The sequence below is a fragment of the Cricetulus griseus genome, assembly GCF_003668045.3.
Source record: "Cricetulus griseus strain 17A/GY chromosome 1 unlocalized genomic scaffold, alternate assembly CriGri-PICRH-1.0 chr1_0, whole genome shotgun sequence".
Lineage (NCBI taxonomy): Eukaryota > Metazoa > Chordata > Mammalia > Rodentia > Cricetidae > Cricetulus > Cricetulus griseus.
The window spans coordinates 219,593,381-219,621,107 of NW_023276806.1; the positions used below are offsets into that span (position 1 = coordinate 219,593,381).

At 41.2% G+C, this 27,727-nt stretch overlaps 1 protein-coding gene across 2 annotated transcripts; it reads left to right on the forward strand.

Moving 5' to 3' along the window:
- Nucleotides 1-215: 215 nt before the first annotated feature.
- Nucleotides 216-27,727, forward strand: Pon3 (paraoxonase 3). 2 transcript variants are annotated; one of them, XM_027389882.2, is made up of 9 exons: nucleotides 216-289; nucleotides 1,776-1,846; nucleotides 8,481-8,536; nucleotides 13,612-13,777; nucleotides 17,882-18,008; nucleotides 21,728-21,928; nucleotides 23,735-23,816; nucleotides 24,036-24,164; nucleotides 27,519-27,727. In XM_027389882.2, exons 1-9 carry the CDS (start codon nucleotides 216-218, stop codon nucleotides 27,675-27,677), a joined length of 1,065 nt encoding a protein of 354 aa, XP_027245683.1. In that variant the 3' UTR covers nucleotides 27,678-27,727. The 2 variants fall into 2 exon arrangements, with proteins under 2 accessions (XP_027245683.1, XP_035307708.1); XM_035451817.1 differs by lacking the exons at nucleotides 216-289; nucleotides 1,776-1,846; nucleotides 8,481-8,536 and having other exon boundaries at nucleotides 13,615-13,775; nucleotides 17,916-18,008.

The following is a 27,727-nucleotide window of genomic DNA, read 5'->3' on the forward strand; positions in this document are numbered from 1 at the left end:
GCAGAGAAGTGGCTTTGAGCCTTGGAGCAGGAGAGAGCAAAGACTGCTGACTGCTGCCTGGGACAGGACCGATGCACCTGCCAGGAGGAGCAGGCGGGCGGGGCACAGGGGACTGATTAGTGGGCGGGGCCACCGCGTGTCCGCCCCCCACCTCCACCCTGTCCTCTGGGAGCAGTACTAGGCGGAGGCTCCTCGCCTCTAGGCACCCAGACATCATGGGGAAGCTAGTGGTGCTGACCGTGCTGGGGGCCAGCTTGGCCTTAATAGGGGAGAGGCTTCTGACATTTAGGTGAGTGGACACCTCCATGGAGATGTCTTCTGATCCTTTTTTTCCTTTCTGGTCCAAGTTACGTTAAGGACAACCTGCTTCCAACTTCTTAATGGGTGGAAGGCAGCTGTGCCACCCACTCAGCTCCCCCTTGAGAATCACTCATAGGAAAGGGGGCGGTGCTTGCCTCTCTAGGCGACCAGGGTGGGAAAGCCCACGTTTGATTTCTGAAGGTTAGGAACCTTTTCCAGGTCTTCTGAAACATTGCCCTTGTGAAATGCTAAAGTCCTTTAGAAGTGCTGAACTTGGGGGAGGGGACCATAATGGCAGTTGGATATTTATAGCTGACCCAGGCACTGAAAGTGCTGGGTTATGGAACTTGTGCCACACTGGAGGATGAGTCAGGAAGCAAGGAAGAGAGATGAACCCTGCAGATGCAACTGGCTTGAAGGGTAGTTGACATTTTGAAGTAGAAGAGTCTGCAGGGACAGCCATCCCAGAATTTGTCTCCAGCAGTCAGTTTGGTCTGAAAGAAATTTTAAATTTTTTTTTTTTTAAGCCTTATTCCTAGGTGGGGCTAAGGCCTTCGCTTGTCATCGTGTTTATACTCTTTCTGTGCGGAAAGGCTGGTCTCAGTTCATTGCTGCAATCTGTTCAGATACCTGATGTCTGTTGGCAAGACTTTCTAGTCCAGCTTGGGAGTGCTCATTGTTGCACTTGGTCCCCAAACAGCAAGTGACAGAATCGTCAGATAGTGAATGTAAGGGTCAGGCATATGCACACCTGTGTCTGATACAGCTAGGGTGACAATGCACGCCTCCACAGAGCTACACCTAAATAGTACTTTTGAAAAGTGATTGAAAGATAAATCTAACTTCCGGCTCTTGCCTATAGTTTAGTAAATATTTTAAGCGATATTTAGAAGGATGCACTGCAGAAATAAGAACACTGCTGAAAAGTAGGTTGGTTAACAACTATCACGGGGCAGGGGTGCAGGTTCATGAATGAACATACATATTTTAAGGTAAGTCAGCATAAGCTTAGTTGAAAAGAACACAGAGCAAAAGTTACAGGTTTAGGCTCTTGGAGACCTCACAGAAATGTGGATTTTTCCCCCCCTGCTAGAGGAAGGAGGTCACAGGAAACAAGAGAAGATGAAAGGGAGAAAGTGAAGATTTATAATACATAATACTCTAAAACATGATATGGTGCTGTTTTGTTCATTTAAATGAATAATGTTGTTCATTTCTGCCTAGCATTATATGGGGTCTTATATTTGGTATCGAATCATGCTTTATTCTTTCAGCGATAGCTGGGAAGTTAGCACAGTGCTCACATGAGTCAGTTATGTAACTATAAACCAAAGGCATTGCCTGCTTATCTGTTACGCCATCTATAAAAACAGGAAAGAGATCGGAGGCCCTCCACGTCTTTTTAGATACTGAGCTGGGATGCAGGGCTCTGACCTCTGTGTTGGTTTCCCCATGTTGATTTTTATCTTCTACAGAGAAAGAATTACTACATCACGAGAAATAAAGTCCATAGAACCACAGAACTGCTACCTGATTGAGGGACTCGGTAAGCAAAAGGAGGACCAAGAGAAGACAGCAGCTTTTCTTGGTCAATATTTTCCTGAGTCTGCTACATGATTTCATTCCCTATTATTTGGTGGTGGTGTGACTTCTGCACATGACTTTGCCCAGACTACCCCATACAAAGGGTATTTCTCCATCATCTGATGAATTTCACCTGCGACTTCTTGACTGTTGGCCTCTTCCCCCTTTCTTGACAATCTTGACTTCATGTATCCTTTTTCTTTAACATTCTTTAACATGACAAGTACATCTCATATATATTCAGACTTTCAGCCTACCTAGATGTCTTTCCAAAATATCACACCTCAACTCTGCAGCCATACCTCTCGCCTCTCAAACTGAAGGTCTTTCTCCACCACTGAGGCCAATTTTGTTTATTTAGGTTCACATTTTATTGACTTCAGCTTCACACTCCTGCCATTCCCTCCAAGGCTCCTCAACCCACAGCTGGTCCATTATTAGTTAAAAACCTTATGACCATTGGTTTCCTCTTTGTCCCCCCTGCTTCCACAGGGGACCGATGGGCAGCAGTCTCTTCAGTTCCCACTGACCTCACCTATTTGGCCCCCGCTACATTGTTTACTTGGGCTGCAAGCCTCCAGTTTGCTACTAGGAAATGAAACGAAAACCCAGCCCAGTCTTCTCACTGTCGCCAAGGAATGTGTTCTTTGTCTTTCTTGCCCTTGTGATGCCATTTTCTCCCCCACAGTTGCTCACTGAAGTCAGCCACAGATTCGTCTCTCTCCTCCTCACTCTCAGGGCACTTTGAATCTCAGTTGACTCCACGCCTACCACACGATTTATTTCTGAGCTGGTGTTCTCTTTCATTATCAGATTATAAACTCCCTAGGGTCAAAGACTGTAACTTATTTATTGGTATGAGACAACACAGCTTATTTTGTGAGGTGAATTTGGATTTTCTCTTTCTTTCCATATGTGCTTAAAAAATAGAAAATAGAAAAGAAACCCTTTGGTTTTGCTTTTCTATTCCTTTACCTCTTCCCATTTTCTGAAGGAGAATAATGTTGTCTTTTCTCTGTTGTTTTTTGACTTTTGAGACCATTTCTGAAGTATCTCAGGCTGCCTTTGGATACAATACATAGCAAAAAAAAAAAAAAAATGAACTTGAACTTGTCATCCCCCTGCCTCCTCACAACTGTAATGTTTCTGATATGAATCATAGTGTAAATATTTTAGGAGACAGAGTTTTGCCAAAGGGGTCATGACCCACATGTCGAGAACCGGTGATCTAGAGAGTAATATTCTCACACAGAGAACCTATACATCTCAAAACATGAACTTGCCAAGCAATTTAGAGGGATAATTAGATTAGAGGATTTTTGATGTCTAGTCTAAGTCTCAAATTATATAAGTCAACTACATTTGAGAAACTAAAGCTAGAGTTAAGATTGTAAGCCTGATTACCCAAATAGTTTTAATATTTGCAAACTTGCTTAGACGAAATGAAGAAAAAAGTAACATGCCATGCTTTGCATCTGTAGCATATTTATATCTTGTGTTTGAAGAACTGAACATGTTAGGATGACCGAAGACCATCTGATAATAGGACAATATTAATGATTATTTTCCCCCATGTCAAAGGTGCCTGCCTCCTTTGCAAGCTCTGTCCTTGACACAGATCTATAAAACAGATGACACTATCAGTGCTTTACATGGAAGAAACTGACATACAGAGGGATTGAGTTAATTTCCTGATGGTCTTGATGTTCACCTAGATTAGGGTTGGGATGGTTTTTTCCATGCCTTTGCAGTCTTTTTTATATAATGTTGATGTATAATGTCTTATCTACTGACAACGTGTTTTTATTATAGGCATTCCAGAAAAAGTCTTATGAAAGAGAAAATGCAAATAGCTAGAAGATTACCAAATGGAAACTGAACAAAAGAAGGCGACTAGATATTTATTTAAATAGAAATAGCAAAAAAGACCTTAGTCAGGAGCCCAAACTGTTCAATAGTAGAAGGTTTCATGCAACACCGTGGGGGAAGTGAAGGACGTTAAGCAGAACACAGCAGGCACATAGCTGAAGGAAGTTCTGATTTTATTTTCTTTACAACCAGACCGGTTTTGTTTGTTATTTTATTTTATTTATTTATTTATTTATTTAGTGTGTGTGTGTGTGTGTGTGTGTGTGTGTGTGTGTGTGTGTGTTTGCTTTACCAGGGCTCTAACCCAGAACCTCATGAATATTTAATCAAACACCCTACTCCTAGTCTGTATCTACAACTCAGAGACTTGTTAAGTTGTTCAGGCTAGCCTTTGTAGCCTTGAACTCCTTGTATAGCTCAGTCATACTTGTATTTGTAATCTGCCTGTGTGGACTGCAAGTAGATGGGATTACAGGCTTGTACCATCAGCCTCGGCTAAGAGCGAACTTTCAAAGATAATTTATCAGTGGAAAAAAAAAAAAACTCTTCTGGATGTTTATTTTTCCTTTCCCTCCCTTCCTGCTCCTCCTTCTTTTCTTATCTTTTGGTTTTATTCATGCACAGTCCTGCTAGCCTGGATTCCCAAGTACTGGGATTGTAAATGTATTCCTCAGTATTTTCACAGGATCAAAAGGTAAAATAATTCTCCCTTCAATAATGCTACCTCATTTCTCTCCTTTCGTACTAACTTTTTCTTTTTGCCAAGCCTATGAGGATTGAGAATGCTTTCAACAAGAAAGGTATGTGGCATCTCTTGGCATCTAACCCGAGCTATACTTGAAATATGAGTTGAATGCATTTGGGCTTTTTGTGAGCAGGATTATCAAGTTTGCACCTTTCTGTTTTTCTTTCCATCTGCACCTTCCTGGTCTCTAAGATGTGCTATTACTCCATAGTGAATTCCATTTGTTTTCTTAGCTGGCATTTCCCTAAGGTATGAAATAATAAAATTATACAAATAACATATCATTTTAATAACATCACATAAATATATAATTTTATAGAAAAATATATAATCTATAGAAACTATACAAAATAATAAAACTACATATAGTAAACTTTAAGAGTTACACTGTTTTGGGTTACTTACAGGGAATGATTGAAGAAGGAAAGAAATTATTGGAGTGAGGGCAAGTTGTGTAGGGTTGATAGGTTGAAATATAATAGGTGCTTCTTCAGGAAGGATGGAACTGAGGGTTTTGACCATAGCTGTGTACTGACAGGTATGAGGGAGAGCCCAGAGGACAGGACCCCCTCATTCCCACTGGTTTCCCTGCTGTTGTTATGCCTGGGACTTGCTGTGTCCATTTCCTGTAGATGAGGGAAGGGGAGTGTGGGAATGCTGTCAGTCTAGCTTTTCCACCTTGGAGTGCAAGCTTCTCTAGGCTCTGGGGTGGGGAGTCATGAAAAGAACACAGCACCCCTGGGTCCTGCACATTAGGTCAGGGTGATACTATCCTGGGAGATATATAAAATGGTATCTGGGAGAGAAAAGGAGCCAAATCAGAGCTCACACAACTCAGAATATCTTGTACAGATGTTAAGAAAGAAACTAAATTGCAATGTGGGTTGTGGACTGATGAACCCTTTTAAGGTGAAAATGCTGTAAGGGAAAATGCATTTCATACCTCTAACTCACAGAGCATTGCCAGGCGGGCATCTCTATAGAGAGTCCATTATGAACAGGAGCAGCCTCTGCTGGTATGGCTCAGGCTCAGAGGAGAACTGTGAAGATCACAATTCAGAATGGAAGCATAATGTTTCTCCTGAATGTGTTTCTTTTTCATGTCTTTGGACGGGTGAAATCTCCTAACCACATCCCTACAAACTGGGACACCTCTACTCAGATCATTTAGCTCCAAACTGAGACAAAGTTCAAATTGCTAACATGCTTACTTATTAAGTTAAACAGCTTGCATTTACAATGAAAAGACAGGTGTTATGTAGAATACACAGACACAACATTGAATTAAAGCCAGGCCTTGTTCCTAGGAGGCTTTTGGTCTATTAGGAAGCTAACAAGTAGCCACAGGGCACAGTGTGAAAAATGTCACCCTGGAGTCACCCTCAGACAACCATATTTGCACATAAAGATAGATGCTAAACCCAGGAGAGGTTGAAAAAGGCTGAAGCAGTGGCCCCATGCTCAGTAGCCCACTATCAGTAAGGAAGGTGTAAGAAAGGTCTAGACCAGGAGGAAGATGAAGACGTGTGTGTGTGTGTGTGTGTGTGTGTGTGTGTGTGTGTGTGTGTGTGTGTGTGTGTGTACAAATGAATGACTCATAAACTACTCAAGGAAGCATCAATACACAGAATGGATCCAGGAAGGCAAGATCATGGGAACTGAATCTCGGCCTAGGTGTGGATAGATTTGAATCTACATCAAGGAGCATGAGATTTATACTGCCAGCTCTAGCAGGCCTTCAGAAGACTTTAAGCAAGGGAATGGCAGGATCAACTTGGTAGTTTAGAAGATGAATGTCAGTACAGACAATGGAATAAGTGAGCAAAGCTTACCTATTAAGAAACTACTGTAGCTCCCTGAAAGTACATACATGATAAACAAGTGATATTTTGGGGGGGGATGAAGAAAAGGGAGGTGGCAAAGATAGCTCCAAGTTCCCTGCTCTGGGTGCCTGGGGATAGAAATACATTGCCAGTGTAAGATGGAAAATATGAAGGAAGGAAAGAAACCTCTAAATCTGTTTAAAACCTGTTGAACATGAGAAACCAGGTGGTGTGTTTAGTATTGGGCAATTGTAGAAGTCTGAACTTGCAAAAATAACTTGATTGGACAACCCAGAGCACGGGGGTGGAAACTGAAAGCACAGGACTAGGCTGTTTGCTTGCTCTGCCTGGAGAAACAGGCAAGGGTGAGCAGACCTTATTCTATATTCAGAACAGAGTGAGAGATAAAAGCAACAGGAAACCAAGAAGGGCTGAGAGGTGGGAGAATTATCAGAGAAGTAACCAAACTGTGATGCTGAAAATCGCTTCATTTGCTGTGTGGGTTTTCCCAGTGTGGATTTCACTCCATATGGAAATAGCATCAAGCTTTTCAAGCCATCTGGGCACCATAGATAGGTAAAACTTGATGAGCCAAAATGCTTAGGAACCGGGAAACTCCGGCTAGTTTTAGTTTTTACATTACTAGTTCCAGGTTAGTTAGTTTCTCCTCAGGCTCTGTTTGTCAGCACCTGCTTTTCTATCAGTTCCAATTTACATTTTCTCTGGCTTTGTTCTCATTATTGTGCTGCCTAGTGACAACCTAATAATCCACTTCCCCAGGTAACCATTTCCCATGTGTTCCAATTATTGTGGCTGTGTAAAAGACCTCCCCACACTTGGTGACTTTGAACAACAAGGTTGGACATACTGACACACGTCTCTAATTCCAGTGCTCGGGAGGCTGAAGCAGGAGGGATCATGAGTCCGAGGCCATCCTGGGCTACCGAGGGAGACCCAGCCTCAAAATGAAGAAAGTCCTCATTACTCTTCCTATAATATTGACAGGCTTAGTGAAGACAGTCTAATTGTTCCATTTGCATTAGCAAAGATGAGTCAAAGGTTGAAAACAAACCACCCAGGATCCTCTAGCTTTTCTCCCCACCTTTTGTGTTCCCTACATTCTGTGCTCTGTGGCTTTGAAAAACCAGACTTCTGTACTTCACTTATCACTCCCAAGGTACAATTTTGAGAGAGGGGATTCGGGAGAGATTGGGAAGAAGAAAGAAAAGGAGGAAGAGGAGGGAAGAAGAAACATAAGGACGAAGAGAAGGAAGAGACTGAGTACACAAGGGCCGCTAGGGCTGACATTTAGCCTTGGAAGTCACATGGCATCAGAGTTACCCCATTCCATTTGTTAGGGCAACTTCTAAGTCCCCCCAGGCTCAAGGGGTGAGAATACAGATCTTGCCTTACGGTGGGACAGTGTGAATGTCACCTCTTCAGAGGAGCATTTGGCTGAGCTCTGATGTGGAATATAGGTAGCTGTATTCGATAATCACCACCTCCAGAATCATCCCCTCCCCCATGTCTATTCAGGTCCTCTGGCTGCTAGATCACATCCTCCTCTCTCTCACTGCTCACACATTTCATACTTCTTTCCACAGAAAGATGCCCAAGGCTCTTATGGAAGAAGTGAATGTACCCAACTCTCTCTAATCAATCTCTTGCCACAGCCCGTCCCAAGAATGATCATTATCACACAGATCGCCTATTGAGTGTGGTTTAAGTGTTTGGTCTGACAGGTTGTAGAATGTGGAACACTTAGCATGGAGACTTCACTGGAAGATTTTCAGTGATGGCTGAATTCAGGATGTGAGGAACCGTCTCTCATGGGGAATAGCGTCGACTTTCTCAGAACATCTCCAAGTTATAATTTAAAGAATAAACTTAGGGCATGAATTTCTTTCTCTAGGGTAGGTTGCTTTGCACTTTCCTCCTGAAATGGAATCCTAAAGACCAGCTTAATTTTGCTTGTGGAGATGGACTCAGATGTTCTATTTGAGCAGCTACATCTGTGGGATTCCTAAACACTACCATAGTTTCCCAAATAAATGGTTGAAAGTGTCAGTGCATTTTTCAAAAGTTTGAGCCATTGAACTTCTTCTTTGAAGGCCCCACATATGCATTTTTGTGATTATTTTCTGTTTTGTGTTTTGCAGAGAATGGCTCTGAAGATATTGATATACTTCCTAGTGGGCTGGCTTTTATCTCGACTGTGAGTATTTGCCAACTGCTCCGATGCTCACATCAATAGCTGTATAGACAGTGCATTAAAGTTTCCAGCTCGAGATGCCAGATGGACCCCTACATGTTCTTCCCACCTCTGGGTAGAACAGTCACCTACAAAAGCCAAACCGCAATCTGGAGGGCTAATTAGAACACGGCAGGCACACCTAACTCTGGCTGCCTCATGTGGGCAGCTCCCTGTGGTCAGCTGCATGCTCAGCTAGGGTCTCTAAATGTGTATTGATGTCCATTTGACTCTCAGGCTAGTCTTCAGATCTGTCTTGTTGCTTCTCAGCTCCATCACTGCCTTATTAGGTGGTACTTCAGTGTCTGACAGTCATCTTCGCACTAACCAGTGTTCTTGCCATGCCTGCTTATGTATGGAGTGCTGGAGATATTGAAGAGTGTAACTTTAATATTTGGACTCACGGCTATTCCTTCAGTGTGTTTCCATGAGTAGAGGAGAAAGTGTATTTTGTTTTCAATGCCACCTCAACAAATTTTAAATGACCAAGAAGCCATGTTAGGAAACAAACAAAAAACCAGCAAACAAAAGAAGTGTTTTTAATAGATGTTGAAGATTGTCACGGACATTGGAAGAGGGTCTGAGATTTTGTTTGCTGATTTTGTTCTTATGGGTTTGTTAGATATTGAAAGGAGAGATGTGTGCATACCATTCATGAACTCTAGTGCCCAGCTAAGTCCCCACAGCTTGGGTCCAAGATTTTGAAAGAGAAGATTTACCACACTTTTAGTGTGAACTAACTTCTGTTGCCAGAATTTCATGTGGAAATGTTTCATTTTTCCCAAACCATGAACTTACATCAATTTTAGGTCTAAACAATTTTGGCTCAAAGTGAGGGATCATCCTATAGGAACCATGACCTGAATTTCCAGATTCTTAAGTATGCACAGTATAGCACAGAGAATGTCTCCGTGAATTTTAAATGGTAGGAGGCAGGGTCTCTTTCTTTACTTTTTCTCCAAACTCAAAGATAAAACAAAACTGTCTGGCTCTTTTTCCTTGACCTCAATTTTCTATTGTCAAGTTTGATTTCAGGGCTATGCCAAACAGACCTGCAAAAGTAATCATTCCATATAGTTAGGAGATGTCTTTGCTGTTAGGAAATATTTGTCTTTCCTACCATATGCCTCCCCCTGGCAACAGAGATTCAGAATTATTGCTAAACAGAAAGGAAACATTCTCATCCCAAACAATGTGTGAGAGATGTCGGCATCCCTTCTCTTTTCATCCCTCTGTGAACTAGCAACTCCTACTTGAAGCTTAGGATTTATGCTCTTTGCTCTGTCTCTCATCTTCCTGCTTTCAATAGCTTGTTCTCTTTGGTCTCTCCTATGACCTTCCCGCCTCCCTTGACAATGCTCAGAAGCTGCACATTCAGAGAGTGATCTATGCAAATACACATCCTTAGTCTTTCTAAAGCGACGAGGAAGGTATTTTTCCCCAGCTTTGAGACTTGGCATGCTTCTTGCCTACAGGCTAACTCCAATCCTCCCGCTTTGCCATTAACTTCTATTTCTCAGTGAAGCCTCCCTGTGGAGGTACACAGATTCCTCAGCCAGTCTTCCTTGGTGGCGGTGTTGGATGTGGATGGGCTATCATGGGAACCATCCTATCCTGATAGGTGCTTGTTGTGACATCATGTGGCTTTAAGTCCCTTGAATCTGGACTTGGATGTGTTCATGAGCACCCCAGGCACCCAGCATAATGTTGATCTTTTGAGGGGTGAGGATGAATGATGGTGTGGAAGACTTCAGTGAATGCCCACACATACCCACAATGCATCGAGGGAACTCAGAAGCCCGCTTCTTGAGGTGACTGCCACTATTTCCAGTGATGAGCAGTAGGAGTGGGATTGTGTGCTGTTACTAGCATACAGTGGGATTGCTGCCACCAGGTCTAACCCAATGGAATGCCATGGACAGAAACCTCCTCCCAGAAGCATTTCCTTAGCACTCTTCCTCCAAGCCATGTTTATTTGCAGTGCCTTACTCTTGCTTCTTTTGAATCTTTTTCTAGTCTCCTTGTTTGGATGACAGTGTCCTCATCTGTTTCCATAATACCAAGGTACTTGTAGAGATGTGCAGCCTTGAGACATACACATACCCTTTCATGTATTCATGGTGTGGCAGAAGAAGGCTGTACAATGAATAACTCAGACAAACGGCTAGATGACCCCCCCTTGGTATTGCCATTCTCTGAGTCAAAGAACTTAATGACAGGTTAGCTATAGGAGGGGAACTGAGAACTGAATTTTATGGTGTGATGGAATAAGTGGCATCCTTAACTGAGAAGAATAGATATCGATGAACCGGGAATCTATCCTCATTGGTGTGGGACTAGAGCCATGGTCTTAAAGAAAATAGACCTTTCCTCTCCTAGCAGCCACCAAGTGACAATAGCATTTCAAGAGTTCCTCCATGTTCCCTGCTAGAATGTTGACTAGCTTGATGCTGTGAGGTAGATGTCCCATTTTTGCCTGAAGGTGTACCCTTTCTTAAGAGCTTTGCCAGGTGAAGAAAGAGCAGAGAGAGGATCCACCAAAGAAGGAAGTGGTTCTGCTTCTTTAGTGAGGTTCATTACTTGATGGCACAGAATCTGGCTCAGAAACAGAATCCAAGAGAGTCAGGCCCTGCCCATCCCTCCTTCGGGCATGGTGAAGAAGGGAAATTCAAGAGCAGATAGCACTCCTATGATGGCTTCAGAAACATCCTTTCAACAGCACTGAGGTGCAAGGCTTGGATGAGGGGGTGTTTAAGAAAATATTGAAGGAGGGTGGAGAGAGGGCTCAACAGTTGAGATCACTAATGCTTTTCCAAAGTACCTGGTACAGTACTTAGCACCAGCATGGCAGCTCACTTCTCTCTAAAAGCTTTAGTTTCATGGTGTCCCACACTCTCTTCTGGCTTCCAAGGACAACAGGCCCACACATGGAACACAAGCATGCATGTACTCAAACATGCGTATGTATATGCAAGCATGCATATAACATAAAATAAGAATGACTAAATCTTTTCAAAACACTTGAAGATATGGATGGGTATGAGCAGAGATTACTGGCCACCCTAAGGCGAGAGGGCAATTGAAGGACCAGAAACTTGATGTATTTGCAAGAGTGAGAGCAGAAAGAGAAACAGGGAGAGGCAGTAGAATAGAATATGGAGAATATTTAGATTAGCAATTGAGGGGAAGAAAGAAGCCGATCTATTTGGAGTTAATTCAGAGTGATGAGGAAGAGATGTGACCATGAAATAACTGTTGACTTGTTTAGTTATTTTACACTTGGTGTAAAATAAACCAGCCTCAATGTTTGGCACAAGAAACTAGGGTATGTTTAAGGTTCAGTACCTTGTGGATGTCTACCGTTGACTGATAAATACTTCCTCACATTGGTAGAAAGGGTCACTGTCCAAAGTACTAGGATGAATATTTTGTACTCTTTGGAATAAAGATTTAAATTAGAATTTTCAGACATTCCTATAAGAAAAAAAAAAAAAAAACCAGAATCTTTATGATCCTAGCTCCCTGCGCTGACTTGTGGCTGATGTTAATTATGACTATCTAATATAAGTAGTGGCAGGAAAAGAACAATAGAATTAAACCACACACCCATTATCTATGCTTCAGGGAAGGAAAATATCAGATATCAAGATTGGAGAGATCTTAGCCAATGTAAGTTTCAGTTGTTTCATTTGATAGACGACCACCCAAGACCTTGGTAGACCAGAGGACTTGGAGAAAGTAACACAGCTTAGTCCCTGGCATTGTAATCTGTGGCTCCACTCTTTCTATATTAAAAATGCTTCCTTATCACAAACGTGGCTATTCCTGTACTCACAGTCAAGGTTGGAATGACATTGCTGACTCTCTGCCCCCAGATTAGATAAAGGCTATAGTTGACAGAGTGAAAAATCCTCCAAACTGAAATGAAATGCAGAACCTGGAACATTTCTGTTTAGCTTTGAGATTTGGGCTTCCATATGAAAATGTCATTTAAATAAGCATGTGTGTGAAGACCGATTCATTTAAATATGTATGTGTGTAGACTGGTTCATTTAAATATGCTTATGTTTGGTGTTTTTTCTACTTTTTATTTGAATTAGAAAAATATTGTTTTACATGTCAATCCCAGTTCCTTCTCCATCCCCTCCTCCCTACCACCCCTCCAACTAAAACCCTACCTATCACATACCCTTTCTGCTCCCCAGGGAGGGTGAGGCCTTCCATAGGGGATCTTCAGAGTCTGTCATAGTCTTTGGGATAGGGCCTAAGCCCACTCCATGTGTCTTGGCTCAGTGACTATCCCTCTATGTGGAATGGGCTCCCAATGTCCATTCCTATGCTAGGAATAAGTTCTGATCTACTACAGGAGGCCCCATGGATTTCTGAGGCCTCCTCCCTGACACCCATGTTCATGGGGTCTGGATCAGTCCCATGCTGGTTTCCCAGCTATCATTCTGGGAACCAAGAGCTCTCCCTTGTTCATGTCAGCTGTTTCTGTGGGTTTCACCAGCCTGGTCTGGACCCCTTTGCTCATCACTCCTCCCTCTCTACAACTGGATTCTAGTTCAGTTGATTGTTTAGCTGTGGGTGTCTGCTTCTACTTCTACTAGCTGCTGGATGAAGGCTCTAGGATGGCATACAAGTCAGTCATCAATCTCATTATCAGGAGAGAGCATTTAAGGTAGCCTCTCCTCTGTTGCCTAGATTGTTAGTTGGTGTCATCTTTGTAGATCTCCAGACATTTCCCTAGCACTTGATTTCTCTTTAAACCTATAATATCTCCCTCTATTATGGTATCTCTTATCTTGTTCTCCTCTGTTCTTCCCCCGACTCAACCTTCCTGCTCCCTCATGTCCTTCTCACCCTTCCTCTTCTCCCCTTCTCATTCCCCTAGCTCTCTCTCCCCTCCCTCCATGCTCCCAATTTGCTCAGGAGATCTTGTCCCTTTGCCCTTCTCCGGGGAACCATGTATGTCTGTCTTTGGGTCCTCCTTGTTTCCTGTAATATGCATATGTTTGTATACTGACTCTATTCTAAAGGGATTAAAATATCCAGGCATGCCAAACTTTGCACCAGACAAACCAGGAAGAATTTTCTTGATGGATCTGAATGAGCAAAACCCAAAGGCGCAAGCGCTGGAAATTAGTGATGGCTTTGACAAAGAATCACTGAATCCTCATGGGATCAGTACCTTCATTGACAAAGGTAAAACCTAAATACCTATGAATAAGGGAAATGGGGGAAAGAGTTGTCATAGATCCCCCTCTTCTCGGCATCCACGATAAGGGTAGAGGGCAGGAGCTATTCCACCAAAGAAATGTGTACAACCTTTGCAAAAATGATAATGTTTACAAAATATTGTTCTAAAGAAGAATGGATAGGAGGGATGGGAGGAAAGCACTCTTCTTAGTTGACTCCCACAACCTGGTTGAATACTGTTCAGAGAAATCAAACATATAAACTAAAGGCCTTTTGAAAATAATAGTATAATACACAAAAATAGCATATGGGAAAAATAGATAATTGAAATTATGGAAATTGAAACCATGATTTTGTACCTAAAAATACTGCCAAGAAAGTGAAAAAAAGCCCAAAGAATGACAGATAATGTCTGCAAAATAATATGTCTGGTTAAGAGTTTGTACCCAGAGTCTTACAACTTGTCTTCTGTTACTGTGAGGAGATACCATGACCAAGACAAGTCAGGAAGGAAAGGGTTTGTTTGACTTACACATCAATGTTCCTCACTAAAGGAAGTCAGAGAAAAAACTCTGACAGGGCAGGAACCTGGAGGCAGGAGCTGATGCAGAAGCATGGAGGAGTGCTGCTATGGGCTTGCTCATCATAGCTTTCTTATAGAGCCTAGGACTACCAACCCATGTTTGGTACCACTCACAATAGGCTGGGCTCTACTACATAAATTACTAATTAAGAAAATGCCTTACAGCTGGCACTTATGGAGGCATTTTCTCAGTTGAGGTTCCTTCAATTCCAAGGACTCAAACTTGTGGCAAGTGGACATAAAGCTATCCAACACACAACCTAATACCCAAAAGACAAATAACCTAACTTAACCATGGACAGGTTTCTGAACAGACATTTATCCTTTGAAAGTATACAAATAACCCTTCAGATGTAAAGAGGTATTTGACAATTTTTATCCATTTGAGAAATGTGAGTCAAGTCAAAAGAAGTCACTTCCTCATATCCACAAGGATGACATTAATAAAAGAGACAAGATGCTGGGTACATGGGTCAGTGGGTAATAGAACTTTTGTTCTTCAAGCATAGATACCCTAGTTTGAATCCTCAACACCCGCCTAAAAAGCCAAGTATGGCTGTTTATTCCTGAAAACCCAATATTGAGACAAGAGACACATGGGTCCTCAGAGTTCACCAGCCAACCATTGTAGCCAAAATAGTGAACTTCCAGTTCAGCCAGAGAACCTAGCTCAGGGCAATAAGGCAGAGAACAATAGAGCAGGACAGCCAGTGTCCTGCTCTAGCTTCCATACTCACTCATGTGCGTGTAGCCCACATTTATACATGTGCACATGCTTGAGCATCCCACGCAGGCACACATACACATGCACGCACACACAAGACAAGCCAAGATGTCGAGAAACTGGGCCTCTTTGTTGGTGATACTGTGAAATAATGCAGCCACCTTGGCAAATAGTCTGTCAGTTCCGAGTATGGTGTTCCCATGTGACATGGCAGCTTTACTCTGTGGTGTGTTATCAATGAACCTGGAAACACTTCTACCCAAATATTCCTACACACATGTTCATAGCAGCATTTCTCCTGGTATCTACATGTCCCTTAACTGATGAGCATGCAATATAATTTACATGAGAGAGCATCATTTGACAATAGAAAGAATGAGTTGGGATGTGTGCTATGACACAGATGCACCTTGAAAATGCTAGGCTACACGGAAGAATTCAGTCACTAAAGATCACTAATTACATGATTCCATTTACATGAAACATCCAGTAGGCAAAACTGTAGACAAAATGTAGATCAGCAGTTGGCAGAGGCTGGACGGTGGGGAATGGAGAGGAACAGCTAAACAATGAGTGATTTCTTTTCGGGGGCGGGAGGGGGGGCGGCTGATGCAAACATTCTGGAATTAGGTGGTGGTTATTACTACCCAACTCTATGAATATACTAAAACTCACTAAATTTTACATTTTGCAAGACCAAATTTAATGACATGGGACTCATATCTGCAGAATTTCCCCAGAAACAAATCATATACTATCCACTCAGAAAATAACAATCTCTGATACATTTTGCTTGGTCATAGCCCATAATTGCAAACTAATTTAAATTTAATGCATGTGTGAATCCATTGAGAATGTGGGGGCCATTGTAATGAAGAGGGAATCTCCCTCATCCAACATTTTTTTTATACTTTACTTGCTAATTTTTTTCTCCAGGTATATTTCTCTAAGTTTATTCACCATAAAAGTGTATGTAACATGTTCATTACTGGAATCTGAGAGTCAAGTACAGTGACTAAGAGAGAGTAGGACCTGAGCAAACAGGTGTTCAGAGACCATGTGAATATGGTTATTGTGAGGCAAGGCAGCTCATAAATAGACCACTTAATAAGATGGAGAAGCTGAGTGGAGAGAAATGCAATGCAGAGCTGACTTGACTTAGCAAATGGCTGCTTCTGAGTTAGAAGCCAGGTGTTTTCACTTAGCTTGTGTCTTTTATGGGGTAAAACGTGGGAACCACATTGTACTTAATCCCCCCCAAACCAAACTTTTTTGCCTGCCTGACCCTGTGCTGGCTAACACACTCCATGAGAGCCTATGTAATAAAGTGGTCAGACTAACCTAGACTGTTTCACTGTATGGGACATTAGAGTTCGGGTTATCGGCAGCTGGCATTTTAAGATTGGATCAGTTTATAGATTAACTGCCAGCCATATGTCTAGGCTTCCAGAATTTGAATATATATGATTAATGGCCTGTTATATTCATTAGTCACCTTCCTTAATTAAGGGGCTATTTCACCAGAACAAAACCTTTCCCAGAGAACTGCCAGGTTAGAGCAAGGAGGTAAAATAAAATAATCTTCACAAAGCTTCTCTCTCTCCTGTGGAAAGAAGAAGATCCAGCAGAAGATTAAGCATGGGCAAAACCAGGGCAGCCTGAATGATTACCATTCTGTACTATACTGTAGCCCACAAAAGTGTCTGTTTATTTAGGGCCTGAAATTCAACCCAGTTCTGTTGCCAAAGGCTGGGTGCTATAACACAGCAAGATCAGATCAAAGGAGAGATTTAGCAAAGGAGCAGCTCCCCCTGATTTGCATAGAACAGCTCAAGGTGTTCAGGGGCCCTGAGTGTATATTTGGCATGCCGGGGCTCAGACTTGCTCCATTACCTGTTTGGTGTCTACATGAAGGAAGTGAATAAGACCAAAAACAGAACAAGTTCCACAGTGAGAGGATGGGACCAGTCCCTCAAAAACTCAGACCTATGCCCTTCTGACAAGTCAGGAAAGGGCACTGATATCAGTCTCGTTCACAACAGTTAACATTCCAGAGTGAAAACAGGAAGGTAGGGACATTTTTGAGGCTGGTGATACTCAGATTTAGCTGGTTTGTTTCCTTTGGTATATTTACTTTACTGTCCACGGAGTTCACTGAGTTGTTACTCAACCTCAGGTATTTGACTAGTTCTAGTTCACTCTGTAGCTGGCAAATAACTACTGTTTGTTTTAAAGCATTCACATGCCCTGAGATTTCTTGAACTTTTCGTTGAAATGTAGACATTTGTGACACGCCCCTAATTTTCTCGGTAGAGATCAGCTTTCAGTCCCTTAATGAAAGGCCATCTAGGGAAACTATAGGTGTTTACCTCCCACTGTATCTTCCCCTAAGACAGGGGATGCTGGTGAGGCTGAACAGCTCAGTGCACAGACACTCATACTTTGCTCTGATCCTTGGAATTGGTAGAATTACCGGGTTACCCACTATTTGAGTTTCAATTTCTTCAAAAACAGGAGATTCTAGCACTGTGTTAATGACTCATCCAATGGACATGCAAGACACCTAAAGGAAACCCTTGCACAGTAGTAAGTAGCACATGCCTATCTAGTCCCAACCACTCAGGACTGGAGACTAGAGGTTCAAGAAAAGTCTGTATAACTAAGCGAGACCTCATCTCAGGACAACACCAAAGCCTTGGGAGATGAACGGGTTTTTAAAGAAGTCTAAATAATGGAGGCAAGCAAAGTCAACTTCTTGGGAATGACATCTTCCTTTGACATTATACCCAACCGCCCCATTTAGACAACACTGTGTATCTTTATGTGGTGAATCATCCTCACATGGGCTCCACTGTGGAGATATTTAAATTCGAAGAGCAACAACGTTCTCTCGTCCACCTGAAAACTATAAAACATGAACTTCTCAAGAGGTATGGAATTAAAGCCTTTCATGCTTCTTTGTATTTCACACCTCCTCTGTATGCATTGTTTTGTTTGGTTCAGCAGGCATTCTTAAACATTTGTTTTGCAGCAGTGTTTTCTTCTAAAGCTTTTCGAGAGCTTCCTGTGGTGGGACCTCAGTAGAAATTGCCATGTTCAGTATTGAATGTCTCTATATTTTCCAACTTTTTGAAAGTTCTTTAATCCTATAAAGGTGCTCAATTAGATTCTCAGCTCTAATTCCAACCTCTTTGCCGCAGCAACTCAATACTGTTCTCTCTTTAAACACCTACTCCCTCTCCAGTTGTCCTGGTAGGTTGTGTTCTCTGAGCCTTACCCACTGTGAGTTATAAACAACCTCCGGATGGCTTATTTCTTTGTATCTGATTTTTAAAAGAAGAATTTGATTTAAAAATCCAACAAACAAACCTGTACCTGTGGGCACTTTAGAAAATTACCTTTATTAAATGTTTTTGACTATGTACCCAGTGCTATGTCAAAGTACTTTAACTGAATTTTCACATAGCATTTAGTAACAAGCAAGGGTAAACTGAGTCTCTTAGAAGTAGTGGGCGAGGTAGGTTGCCTGAATCTGTTTGTTACTGGCATAAGCATCATGGAAGCCTGGGTCCATCAGCTCCAAGTTGCATTCTTAATTTGTAATGATCTACACCATTTTTACTGAATTTGTAAAATTAAATTTGTTTTAGTGGGTAGTCAATTTCAAGCCTTAAACAATAAAGGGCTTTTCTCTTATGAAGTAAGCATAGCACTAGGTTCTGGGCCACAGTGGACCCGAACCTCCCAGGATTTCTGGGGAATGGGATAAGCCACTTACGATGTGCTTCAATTTCATAGGAAAATGAGGCCTTTTCTCATTGACCAGGTTTACCTCACTGGCCGGTTATGAGGAATATATGACCTAACAGAAGGGGTCCGAGAAAACACCTGATCCAGGGAACCATCGGGAGGGTGTTAGGTCCTAGAAAACTTAAGTCAGAGATAATCCTGAAATAAAGAAAGGGGAAGGTTATGAGTTGAATTAGGTCCTACAAAGCTGTAAAATGATTCCCAAGCCTTCCAAATTCCACTTTTCTAAAATTTTATATAAATATATGTGTTTAAATTCCTAACCACACATACCTCAAAATGTGACCTTACTTAGAAAAATACCTGCAGAGGTAACTACAGAAGAAGTGTGACTGCAGTAGGATATATTCTTAACCCAGTAAGAAGGCAGACAGATGCAGAAGGATGACGAGCAATGAGAGATCCATACCGGCACTGGGGGGAGAGATCTCCAAGTCAGTGAATGGATGCTAGCTGAACCTGGAGAAGTAAAAAAAAAACAGGTCTTCCCACAGAAATGTGGGAACGTGGCTCTGCTAATATGGTTCTGCTAACTCCTCGATCCCATACTCTTACTCTGAGAACTGTGTTAGAGTAACTCCTGTTGTTTTAAATCCATACAGTTGATGGCAGCTTACTATTACTGACCCAGGAAATACACACATGGGGAAGCTGTGGGAAGCCTTGTCAAGACAGCCTTTACCAAGTGCAGTTATGACACAGCTTGAAATCTTGGGGTTACCCTGAAGAGGCAACATGAGCCTCATTTCACAATGATCTGACCAAGATAAAAGAGAGAAAAGTTTATCCTGCAACCTCATCTCCTTTTAGTTAAAGGTACCCTAGGGGGCCTTCTCATCCTTATCCTGCCCACTTGTACATGTACAAGTCAAACCCAGTGGTGCCCTGTCTTTTGACAGCGACAAGTCTGTAGTGGGAGGCAAGAGGCCAAGATATAAGGTAAGGTAAGGTGAAGTGGTACCTGTGGGAAATCTGTCAGAACTGATTGAATCTGCTCCTACTTGGCAGTAGAAATAGGCAGGAGAGGTGTCAAGGACCTAAAGAGGAGCTTGAGAGGGGCTGTGACACACGCACATTGAGCAGCAAGTACAATTTTAAGACAGAGTCTCACAGAAGGAAGCTAAGGGGATTTAACGTAGAGTGACAGTCAGCATATTAATGTAATTTATGGTGTCAGTAGAGATCTTTCTGGAGAAGGGGCACTTAGGATGATTCAGGAAAGATAAATAGGCCAGTGATAGGGGACACTGCATGAAAATTGCAAAATATTTCCTTTCCTCATCTAAATTTCCCTTTCCTAAAATTGTGTTTGTTTGAAACAAAAATGGTTCATGAGATGGCTTAGTGGGTAAAGGTGCTCACTAGCAAAGCTGACAATCTGAGGTTGATCTCTGGGCATACATGGTGGAAGGAGAGATTGGATTTCAGCAAGCTGTCCTTTGACCTCTACACATGCACTGTAGACACACACACACACACACACACACACACACACACACACACACACACGTAAAATACCTTTCATCTTTCTTTTTAATTTCAAGTCACATTTCTTTTCTTTTCCAAAATATACATGTCTTTATGACTTAGTGGTTATAACATTAAACACTTTCTTGAAATAAAGAACAACAACAAAAAAAGGCTGGGTGTGCTGCATGTCTTTCATGCCAGTGCTCAGGAGGCAGAGGCAGGCAGATCTCTGAGTTCAAGGCCAGCCTTGTCTACAGATCTAGTTCCAGGACAGCCAGGGCTGTTATACAGAGAAAACCAAAACAAGAAGGAGGAGGAGGAGGAAGAAGAGGACGAGGAGCAAAGGAAGGAGGAAAAAAAGGAAGTGTATCACCCATTATCCTATCTGCTTAAAGAAAACTTAAATGTCAATCAAGATAGACTTGGTTAAGCTATGACAGGAGGGAATGCCTATAGGTCAAAACTCTGTGGTTTTCTTTTATTTCCTCATTCAAGCTGCATGTGTTGATCAGGACTTAGTGTCACATTGTCCTCACTTAGGGTTTTCAGAGGACCAAAATAGTATACCCTCATAAAAATTGCTTGTTAATATGAAAATACAATGGATCAGTTATTGGCTCTCCAAGTCTTTCATTGAAAAGCCACACTTGGGTCCTAGGAAGATGACTCAGTCAGTAAAATGCTTATCTTACAAGCATGAGGACTGGAGTTTGATTCTCAGAACTCATATTAAAAAAAGAAAAGAAAAAGATTAGCTACACAAGGTAGCATGTACTCAAAATCCCAGTGTTGGAAAAGCAGAGACAAGTAGATCCTTAGGGCTTAGTAGTCAACCAGCCTACCCTATTTGGGGAGTTCCAGGCTGACAATAATAATAATAATAATAATAATAATAATAATAATAATAATAATAGAGGTAGATGGGACTTGAGAGTACACCTGAAGTTAACCTCTGATTTGCTCTCTCTAGACACACATGTGCATATGCACACAAATACACACAAAGAAAAGATGCCATATACATATCTTTTCTTTTTTGTCAAAACAAGTAACATGACAGTGCTTAACTTTAAGAATTAAGCCTAATTCTAGAGGAAAAACAAAGATACTCTGTCACAGCAAACCATCATTAACATCTACAAATCTAGAGTTTGTTAGTATACATATTCATTTTTACTTAAAGTCATAAATAGCCAAAAGAAAACATGTGGAAGTAAAATCTGAACATTTTATGGGATTAGTTATTTCATCTAATTCTAGTCTATCATTTAAAACTGAGGGACATGGTGATCTAGATAAATGTTAGTGGCTTTGTTAATAATCAAGATATTCAAATATCTTATGGGTTTCTCTCCCTTTTTCTTTCTAGTGTGAATGACATTGTGGCTCTTGGACCAGAGCAGTTCTATGCTACAAGAGACCACTACTTTACCAGCTACTTCTTGGTACTTCTTGAGTTGATCATGGACTTCCACTGGACTTACGTTCTTTTCTACAGCCCAAGAGAGGTCAAAGTAGTGGCCCAAGGGTTTAGTTCTGCCAATGGAATCACAGTCTCACTAAACCAGAAGTATGTGCTTTCAGAATGGTTCTGCCCTTTGCCCTTGACACTTTGAAGAGCTCCTTGCCTCAAGAACTCCCTTATGTTCAAGCAGTCAACAAGAGGACTTAGTTGTACCCAGTGTTCATATGAAAAATATGATCCTAATAACTATTTGTTCTCTTGAATTTTAAGTCTCCTCAAAAAAAAGAGAGACTAAAAAAAATATGGACTTTGTTCCAAATTCTTACAAAACTAAATACACTCTTTTCCAACATTCTTTCTAAAAGCAGGATGGATATGCAATATCTTTGCCCCTTATAACCCCAGAAGGTATTTAACCATGTGTATAAGGCCATACTAACTAAAAGCTCTAATTAAAAAGAGAAGCTGCCTTAGTGTAAATAGAGTTCTTAATTGGCCTAAGTAATAAAAACCCAGAGTCAGATATAGAGAAAAATGCTGAGAGATCAGAGAGAAGGAGCAAACCACCACACCTTACTTCCTTAATGTCTCAGCAATCAACAGCTCGATTTCCTGTTTCTCCCTGCTTATATCCTGTTTCTGCCCAGCTAGCTCGCTTCCTGTCTGTCTATACAGATCTCCAGAGCTCTATGGTTAGCTAGTGACAAGCTCCATTCTTTGACCCTCAGATAGGTTTTATTTGTACAAGCAAGATATCACTACACCTTAGACAAGTGATGGTACAATTGCAGACTTATGAAACTCTGTGACTACTTTTAAGAAGCATGGGAATGTGGGATAATCTCTTGTACATTATGAAGATATGTCTTTATCATGATACCTTCTGACTGGTTTAATAAAGAGCTGAATATACAATAAGTAGGCAGGAGAGGATAGGTAGGATTTTCTGGGAGAGAGAGGAAGTGGAGGAAGAATCTAGGCATGGATTTCACCAGCAGACTCGGAGCAAGTCAGACATGCCATGCTAAAGGAGAGGTAACAGAGTCATGTGGCGGAATGCAAATTAAAAAATATGGGTTAATTAAATTATAAAAGCTAGTTGTAAACAAGCCTAAACTAAAGGCCAAGCTTTTATTATTAATAATAAGTCTCCATGTTGTTATTTGGGGGCTGATGATCCAAAGATAATCCAACAAGAAAGCTTGCCTCATGAAATTTTACAAGAGAACATCCCGGGCAAATAGTTGAGACTTAACGGCTTTTAAAAACAGAGGAATACTATGAATAATATCATTTAGATTTGAGATTGTGAGTGGAGATGATCCTTGTAGAAAATGCCTTTAGACTAGATGTGGTGGAGCATGTCTTTAATGCCTGAACTTGGGAGGTAGAGACAGGAGGATATCTGTTATTTTGAGGCCAGCCTGATCTACATAGTGAGTTCTAGGATAGCCAGAGGTACATTGTGGGACCCTTTCCCAAGAAAACAAAACAAGACAAAAAATGACCACAACAAAAAGCAATGACTCAGCATTTTTTCCTGTTTTGGAAACACAGTGTGATTAAGCTTTGTGACCACCCCCAAGTTAGGAAGTATGGACTCTTTTGCTTTGGAAAGATGTTCTTACCTCATTCAATTGACAAAAATTAATAACTCCTAAGTCATGAGATTGAGCCTATATGTCATCTACAAAACTACTTTTCACTGCATGGTCACATTTCACATTAAAAACCTATGGACATTTCAATAATATTAAAGTACCACCCTGTTAATCTACTTTTATAATATTGTAGAAAGACATCACAGTAGTGCTTCAAACCAATATGAATTTTTATATTTGTTCTCCAAAAAGAAGACAGTGCTGTATTTCATTACTACTTGCTTAATTGTAAACATTGTTTACTTTACAGGTATGTCTATGTAGCTGATGTAACAGCTAAGAACATTCATATAATGGAAAAGCATGATAATTGGGATTTAACTCAAGTGAAGGTAAGAGTGCCCCACCCAACACACACAACAAGGCCCCATACATAAATCTCATACTTGACTCAGAAATGTTCTTAAGGATCCATGGCTACTGACATTTTTTTAGAGTGCAATCACAAAGCCCCCTAAAAATACCAGTTTTCAGTACCAAGAAGTAGTGGTAGGAGTGGGGAGGGCAGATTACATTGAGATAATATCTTCACTACTTTCTCTCTGTTGAAGGTCATTCACCTGGGTACCTTAGTGGATAATTTGACCATTGACCCTGCCACGGGAGATATTTTGGCAGGGTGCCATCCTAACCCCATGAAGCTATTGAACTACAACCCCGAGGATCCTCCAGGGTCAGAAGTAAGTACTGATACTTGAATTCACAGGCAAGTCTGCAGAAGTGAACATTTGCTGAGATGATATTGAGGGGATTTATGTGGGTCACATTCATATTCCAGAATGGAACAAAACTTTTTAATGAAAATGAAGAGATATTAGCAGTTTAAAGAGATGGTGTTCCTAAGTCTTTTCAGCCACCTGGGGCCAATGTAATGTCATTGCCAGACAGTAGGTCCTAACTTCATGAGGGCTTTCTTTGCTATGGAGAGTAATGAAGAAAGATGAGCCAGATAGTTTATATTGACATAGGTGGTCCCACGGTGTTTCTAATGAAGACAAGCTCTGAGAAGCTGCTGCAGGGAGGCTGAGAGGGAGACATGTGTAGAACCATCTCCATTCAGACAGCCTGTATTGAGGGTTTAAATAACTGGAGACTCTGAAGTAGATGAATGTTTGTTCTTGGGTTTTAATAGGAAAGTATTCAAGAGTGCTTTCTTTTAAAGATTATTTTTAAAATTTAAAAGTATATTTTTCTAAAGTGAAAAACCATTGAATTATCTATAGCATTTAAACCAATTGCATAAGACACTGCATTCCTATGACATAGAGTTTAATAATGATATACATTTGTAAACTCCATTGAACTTAACTACAGCTATCAATCCTTTCACACATTCTTGGAAAAACTTATTTATTGACATTTACATCTTGCCAGCTATTTTTCTAATGTTTAGGCTATATTAGAAAATGAAACATGCACTGGTGGGTGAGATGGTAAAGAGCACTTGCCATGCAAGCCCAATGAGCTACGTTCATTCTTGGGTCTACCATGGAAGGAGAGAACCAACTGCTGAAAGTTGTTCTCTGGCCTCTACAAGGGATGGTCATGTTTATGCCTGTACTTATATGCCCATGTTCTCACACAATCACACATGCTTACTAAAAATATAAACAATAAAATAAAACTTTAAACAAGCATACAAGGCCCCTATTCTTAGGGGACAGACACTTAGTGAACATATAAGTTCACTTACAAAAGGAACATATAACTCACACAGATGGTAAGTTGTATAGGGAAAAAACAGCACAGTTAGGTAGAGGGCTGAAATGCCTGTGAAAAGATATGGACAGGTCCTGGGTTGAAGACAGAGAAGAGAATAGAAGGTGTGGCTTGAAGAAAGGTATGACATGTTTGGGGAGTTGAGAAACTGAGATTCAAAATTTAGCTTGTTCATTGACCCAGGAGGGGTCATTTCTATTGAAGAGTATGGCTGGTTTTTTTTTTAAATTTTTTATTTGAAATTAACACATCGGTCATGAAATCAGTTATTGAGCATCAAGAAATATTTGAAGGCAATCCTATTGTTGAGGTTTCATGGGTGCAGTTTCCCAGTAATGTCTAGAAGAAATTATATATAAGAACCGCACAATGACAACAGCAGTTGGCATGTCAGTGTGGGTGAGGAAAATATCACAAAGTCCTACCTCTAAATGAAGAGTTACGGCCAGTCAATGGCGGCTGAGAGAAAGAGAATCAGTTTTTTCCAAGTATGAACCTTCTGATAGGTTATCAGTCCCAAGTAAGCAGCCCTAAACACATGCACACCAGCAGTAAACAGCCTCAGCAGGGTGTGTGTGCATGTAATAGTAAAGTTAGATAGAATTTCAACAATAAGTTTCAGCAAAGTAGATCAACTTTTGCTCTGGAATTAGATAGTGAAAATAGTGAATACAAGCTTTCCATCACACACTTGCTGTTTACCCACTAGCCTTTTTGTATCGCTGATACTTATTATATGGAGCAATCTAAAGCAAGGCATAAGTTTATGTAGTTTCATTATTAATTTTTTCACACTTATATTTATATAAAAATAGTCAACATATTCTGACTTTGTCCTAGATTCTTTTTGAAATTAAAATTTTACACACACACACACACACACACACACACACACACACACACACCTGCCCTTATTCAGATATATACCCTGCTGCCTTCCTAGAGACAGACAGAGCTTCCCAGCCACAGCGTCTGCTTTAGGTGTGTCCTTGTTAGGGCCACTATTGCTGTGATGAAGCACCAGGACCAAAGCAACTTGGGGAGGGCAGGATTTATTTGGCTTACACTTCAGCATTGCTGTTCATCATCAAAGGAAGTCGGGACAGGAGCTTAAACAGGGCAGGATCAAGCAGGAGCTGATGCAGACGCCATGGAACTATTTACTGGTTTGCTCAACATGCCTGCTCAGCCTGCTTTCTTATAGAACCCAGGACCAGCAGCCCAGAGATGGCATCTCCCATAATTGCTAATTAATAAAATGCCCTACAGCCTGATCTTATGAAGGAATTTCTCAATTGAGAAACTGAGAAATTCAGATAATTCTAGCTTGTATCTAGTTGACATAAAACTATCCAGCACAAAGGGAATGCAAGTATCATCATGACATAATTGAAAACTTGATCTGTTTTCCACGCCCCTATTTTCAAAAACCCATGTTGATTCTAAATAAGCCTTATCTAGCCATAGTTACTGACCCCTCTCCCCTTAGCCGTCTTGTGCTTTGGCATGAGATCCAAGCTCCTTTGTTTTCATGTAGCAAACTCGAAACAAAGTTGTTGGAGCTTGGAATGAAAACAAAAATGAAAGGTAACAAAAAACAATCTGAAGCTTCATTCTATTGCAAAAGATCAATAAAGGAAACCTTTGCTTCATGGTAGGTTGTTTTCCTTTGATTCGGTCTTTGTCATCCACCACCCCCACCCTGCCCAGTGAACTTTATCCAGGCTACTTGGAAACCTGAGAAGTTGCTTGTTTACTGATTAGCAAAACTTGAGTGAGCTAATCCTGGGGATCAATAACAGCCCTAGGCAGGGGTGCCTCCAAACCCCTGTGCTTCTTTTCTGTTTCCTGGCCCTTTCACAGATGCATGGTCCATCAGCAGTGAAGACTACCACCTTTTTGACTAGCAAGTTGGCCTAGCTGACTGGCCAACTGGTTGTTCCTTAGTCACCTTGTCCCAGGATTCTGTCCTCATGCTATAAGCTCAGTCAAAGGCACATTCAAAGTCAGAGAACTACTGCCAAGTCAGGAGTTAGACCAGTGTTTATGGGGCCCAAATTTCTTTTCTAAGGATTCCAAATTATCAAATTGCTGAAGGTCTCTATAGACGAATTTGATTAATGTTAACAGCTAGTCTATTTTAGTGTGGAGATGTTGTTGGGAGTACCTTTGTTAGGAGAAAAGTTAATTCAGATACACTTCAGATTTTTAGCTTATTGGTTTCTGAAAGTATGTATTTGTCCCAGAATTATTGGGAAGGGAGTTATCTCTAGATAGCTTTTCTTGGATACTAATGAGTGATCTTCTCTTGACAGGTACTACGGATCCAGGATGTTTTGTCAGATAAACCCAGGGTGAACACACTCTATGCCAACAATGGTTCTGTGCTTCAGGCCAGCACTGTGGCTTCTGTGTACCATGGGATAATGCTCATAGGCACTGTGTTTCACAAAGCTCTGTATTGTGAACTCTAGGTCTTTCTCAAAAATCTTCATAATTTCACATTGGACAAAAGTAAAATTGT